Source organism: Cyprinodon variegatus, unplaced genomic scaffold (genome assembly GCF_000732505.1).
Source record: "Cyprinodon variegatus isolate N-32 unplaced genomic scaffold, C_variegatus-1.0 Scaffold642, whole genome shotgun sequence".
In the NCBI taxonomy this organism is placed as follows: domain Eukaryota; kingdom Metazoa; phylum Chordata; class Actinopteri; order Cyprinodontiformes; family Cyprinodontidae; genus Cyprinodon; species Cyprinodon variegatus.
In genome coordinates this window covers 205,377-210,565 of record NW_015151095.1, presented here as the reverse complement: position 1 = coordinate 210,565, position 5,189 = coordinate 205,377, and the positions used below count along the sequence as shown (strand labels likewise).

At 38.3% G+C, this 5,189-nt stretch overlaps 1 protein-coding gene across 2 annotated transcripts in view; it reads left to right on the top strand.

The window, feature by feature from the left end:
- The first annotated feature begins 3,270 nt into the window (after positions 1-3,270).
- Positions 3,271-5,189, top strand: part of ttpal (tocopherol (alpha) transfer protein-like) — a 10,506-nt gene continuing 8,587 nt past the window's right edge. Inside the window, exons 1-2 of one of the 2 annotated variants that reach the window (XM_015393451.1) lie at positions 3,271-3,313; positions 3,736-3,962. In XM_015393451.1, the coding sequence (XP_015248937.1) occupies positions 3,753-3,962 (210 nt within the window). In that variant the 5' untranslated portion in view covers positions 3,271-3,313; positions 3,736-3,752. Of the gene's footprint in view, positions 3,314-3,338; positions 3,963-5,189 lie in introns of those variants that run through there. The other variant, XM_015393452.1, reaches the window with a different exon arrangement.

The window sequence follows — 5,189 nt, the reverse complement described above, 5'->3', positions numbered from 1 at the left end:
TTGCAGCGATATGGCACTTGGTTACATGTCTCTAAGGAAAACCAACTGATTGCATCCAGTTACTGGATGAGCATGAGGAGACAGTAGACATTCGTCTCCATTTTGCTGCTGATTCCACATCAATCCCTCAAACTGAGCATGCATGCAGCGACAGTGGAGGGAAAAACTTTCTTTTAACAGGTTGAAACCTCCACCAGATCCAGGCTCAGTGTGAGCCGCCGTCTGCTGAAGCCGTCTGGGGGTTGGAGGACACGTTAGCAAAGCTGGTGGGGAGTGGTGGCCTAGTGGTTAGGTCATAGCACTTGGAAACCTGAGGTTCTGAGTTTGAGTCCCAATCCCACAACCTCCACTCTGGCTCTCAGAGCGAGACACTTAACCCCATTCCCCAAGGTGATGGGTTAAATGAAGAGTTAAATTTCTCCAATGAGAGATCAATAAAGTTCAATTATTATCATTAACAGTAATCTAGCTCCACAGGTGGCTCTGACTGGGAAACAATCCATAATCAGACGAACTCTGACCCAGTTTTAATGTCAAAATGATGAAGGAGAGAAGATCCAGTTAGGCACAGTAATGTCTGGGAGAGAAACAGGACTAAACACTGAAAAACAGCCCCAGCTCTATCATCTATAACTGAAGGTGTTGACGGCAGCAGTCCAGCTGATATTTATCTCCAGGATGATGTCACAGATGAGATAGTAATTTATGGTTCAATATAATATACACATTAAAAGGGCTGAGCTGATGTTCTTTATCTGTAATTACATAAAAGAAATCTAGATGCCTGCAGAGACAAACTACCCTAAGAAACATAAAAACTCATTCTTACTCCTCTTTAATAGTATATTGTTATAAATAATTCATTGCTATATTTGTTTTGTCAGTTTTTGGTTAACATACTAACCTTAAAATGTTAAAGTAGGACATTCTACAAGATGGTATCACTGCTGCCACCTTCTGGTTTAGAAGAGAACTGCTTGTTCCAGTGGCGGTGAATTACATCCAATCACCTGGTAGAAGCGGCCATTGATTGCCCCCCTCTGGATCAGCCCCTGTATACAGAAACAGTAGATATTGTAGAAGTTTTTCATCCTTTCTTGATAAATTATGTGAGGCTGCAACTAATGATTGTTTAACGAGTCGATTAATCTGTTGATAATAGCAAAAGGATCTTTAAAGAATGCTTTTTATGAAATGAAATGAGGTGAAACTAAAACTTTTCCGCTTGAGGCGTTCAGGATAAAGCAGATTAACAGAAGAAAATGTTTTATCTTGAATACAAAATTCTTACATTGTCTTTTTTATTTTTATAATTGCTGCTCTAAGTTCTCTTCAGCTAAAGAACGTGTTTTAGAGTTTCAACAATTATTCGATTACTATATTAGTTGATGATTATTTCAATAATTGATAAATCTGATTAATTGATTCAACCCTAATCTTACTTAATACCTACTATAAGGAGTGATTTTTTTTAATTTATGTTGAAAAGTTTGAATTGGAAAAGTCTTTCTTCTGCTCAAATGTGTTATTTTGAAATTATTTTATTTTTAGTTGTTTTTTTTATCTTTATCTTATCCAATTTGTACATAAATGTCTTTCTGATTACATCCTTTTAAATCTGATGTAACAAGGCCAATAAATAATAACTACTTGAGAAGCTATTTTACCAATTACTCTCACTTTAGTAATTAATTCAATGACTTTTACTTCTATTGGAGTAAAAACAATGTTTAAAAAATAGTGCAATAGTGCTAATATCTTGGGGTAATCAATCCACTTCTGTTTAGGAGAGGTGTATAGACTATATTTAATTCTGTTCAATTAACTTTATTTCTATAGCGCCAATTCACAACACATGTCATCTCAAGGCATGTCATTGACTCGAATGCAACCCCTCACACTAAGCATGCTTGTAGCGACAGTGGAGAGGAAAAACTCCCTTTGAACAGGAAGAAACCTCACATGTCAGAGGATGAAGAGAGCACATCCAGTTAGTCACAGTCAGAGAAACAGGACTACACTGGAAAACAGGCCAATCTCAAGCATCTAGAAACAAAGGTGTTGATGGCAGCAGCACAGCTGATATTTCTCTCCAGGATGGAGATTCTGCAGAGTCGGAGAATAGCGATAGAATGAAGCAGAATGATGAAAAAGGGGTTGCTTCATGCTTGCTCATCAGGTACAGATTCATGCAACACGTATTATCCAAGCTGGACTTCCATCTTCAGGTCCCCTAGTGAGGCTCTATTATCAGCTCACGCAGCCCACTGGATCTCTCCAACCAGCATTCTATGGACTGAACCAACTTCAACTATCTCCACTCCCCCACCAGTTTCAGGTCTGGGGGGAAACATCCCTGTTTTTATACTCCTGCTTATGCATATCAAAGCAAAAATTCAGCACTAATGTTTCCTGCCGGGGTCTGAGCGCCAAAAACTAAAGAAAGTGTATCAATAAAATTCTTCTAAATGTATTTTTCTTTGTGTGTGAGTTTTTCAGATTGAAATGATAATAATGACATCAGCTATACTACAATTCAACCCATGATGGAACTGACCAGCTTAGGTGGGGCCCTTCTTCAGTCCTTAATGTTGACAGCTGAAAGCAGCAGGATATATATTTTATACAAACTTATATTTTCTGCTGCCAAATCATCCAGATATCTTTGCATTGCTCTTGCAAACTGCAGCCATATGATAAATTAATGAACCCAAATCAAATATAAAAGAGCAGGCGGACAAATAACCGCACTCTGAGAACATTTGCTATAAAGAATAATAATAAGGATAAATTATTATTTACACAAAAATAACAAAAGTGTGTTGCTTTTCTTCTCATGGAAGATGGAATTTTATTATTGTGACGTTTTATCAGTAAGTTGTAATGTCACTAGATGGCTGAATATCTGTAAGATGTATACAGTTTAAAAATTATTAGAAGTAAAGAGCTCTGCAAATGTAGGACTCCATGGTGGCAGTTGGCAAAAATAAGTGTTTTTGTAGCAATATGCTAAACTAATAACAACAAATTTCAAACTAGAGCAGAAAACTCGCCAAACTGACAGGAATAACATCTAAAAACATGATTTAAATATACAAATGGTTAATATTTACCTTTAAAGTTACACAGCGAGATTGATCAGTGTCAGCAGACGTCAAGAAAGTTAATGTGAAACTTACCGGGATATGCTTTTTTCCGATGGAGCATGAACGCATCAAAGCCTTGCGCATTCAGTGGAGTGTCACGTGGTGTAAATGGACCAATGAGCGAACGCGGTTCAGACAACCCGGAAAAAAAGATTTTGTACTGACAGGTCTGTTTTGATTTTCTGTTTCCTCTGTTTTTCTATGTCTATTTCTGCTGCTCTTGATGGTTTTCTTCAGCGGTGTTTGTTAAACAGAGATGTCTTTTGTCTAACAGCTTATTATTTGGTTTATTTCGGGTTAGTTTGCAGTTTTTAGCCCAAACCCGGTTCTATCGCATCGGTTCTGTTCAGAAGCACGATCAGATTTAGATGATTTATAGTTTCGTTTAAAGGAGTGTTAAAACAGTTGGATAAATGCAAACTATATAAAAAGCATCCCCAAATTATTTAAATATTGAGCAGTATTTTTATAATAAATAAATAAAATCTGGTGTTTAAAAGTGTCAATGTTTTTCCTAAAGCTTTAACCAGAGGATTACTGTATAAAGTGGAATGAATGCTGTTTTTCTGTCTGTCTGTCCTGTTTTCAGCCTGACCCAGTCAGTCCATGGCTGACCACCATGACCTCGTTAGCCTCCTCCCCCCCCAGGCGTGTGGTGCAGCAGCTGCAGGACACAGCTGGTTCCCTGGACCCCCTCCACCCAAGTATTCCTGCACCTTGACCCCCGAACTGGTGGCCAAAGCTCGGGAAGAGCTCCAGGAGAAGCCAGAGTGGCGTCTACGAGATGTCCAAGCGCTGAGAGACATGATTCTGAAGGTTTTCAGTCCTACTTTTACATCTATATTTACAATGTTGTTGAGTGAACAGGTCTGCTGTTAAAAATCATTAAAAACTGGTTCAGCCAGCTGTCAAAGCACGGCGGTGGAGGTGTGGTGATTTGGGCTTGTTTGCAGCCATTATAAGCGTGCATCTTACAGTTAGTAGACATGAGCACCTAAATATTTTAGAGGCAAAGACTAAAGCAGCTCATAAAGTACTGAAACCAACTTTATTACAAGGTTTCCGCGGATCATTAAAAATCATTAAAATCCATTAAATTATTATTTTTTAAGGCTTTATAAAGTAGCCAAACAAAGCTTTGTTTTTGTTTAGAAACCAAGCAAATCAAAATGGATGAAAGGGTCCACCCCTTTGGACTGGGGGTCGTTTGGCTTCTTTGTTAGCCTGCAATGCCCCATACCTGTCTATGCCTCTGAAAGGGGGGGTCGTTTGGCTTCTTTGTTAGCCTGCAATGCCCCATACCTGTCTATGTCTCTGAAATGGCGGTCGTTAAAGGCAATTGTTGGCCTGGATTAATTGGCGAGGTCTTCTGTTCCCTTGTAAAGGGTTTGGGGGTCATGATGATAGCAGGAAGGAATCAACTCCTCTGTTTAAGGTTGGTTTTTCTTTCTTAACATAAATGGCTTCCTTCACGCCCCTCTCAAACCTTCTGTCTTCTTTGTCCAAAATGTGAACATTCTGCTCCTCAGAAGAATGTCCTTTTTGTCCATAAGGTGTAGATGTACAGCAAAGTCTTGTCCAGAGGAGGGCGCTCTTCTGTGTTGGGCCATGCGTCTGTGGAGAGGTTGTTTGGTTTCTCTAATATAAAGATCAGAGCATTCCTCTCTTCCTCATTGCAGTGAATTGCAGACACCACTCTGCTCCTTCGGTCTGGGAGTTTTGTCCTTAGGATGGCCTGATGTTATTTTTTTTAATTAAATTTATACATATATATATGTATATATATATTGAAAGTTTTAAAATGTTTATTTTCAAAATGCTCTTTTCTTTTTCCATTTTTATTATATTTCTTTTCTTCAGATTAAGTCTTCTATATTACATTTTCTTCACTTTAAGCCCAATAGAAAAATTCGCTCTCATCCAATAAAATCTTTTTCCTAACATCCAGCTGACCAATAGAAATGTCTTCACTCCTCACTCTAGAGGAAAGGCCTCCTCTAAGAATTAAAGGGAATCATTCCTGGAAAAATAGAAATTTGTAAA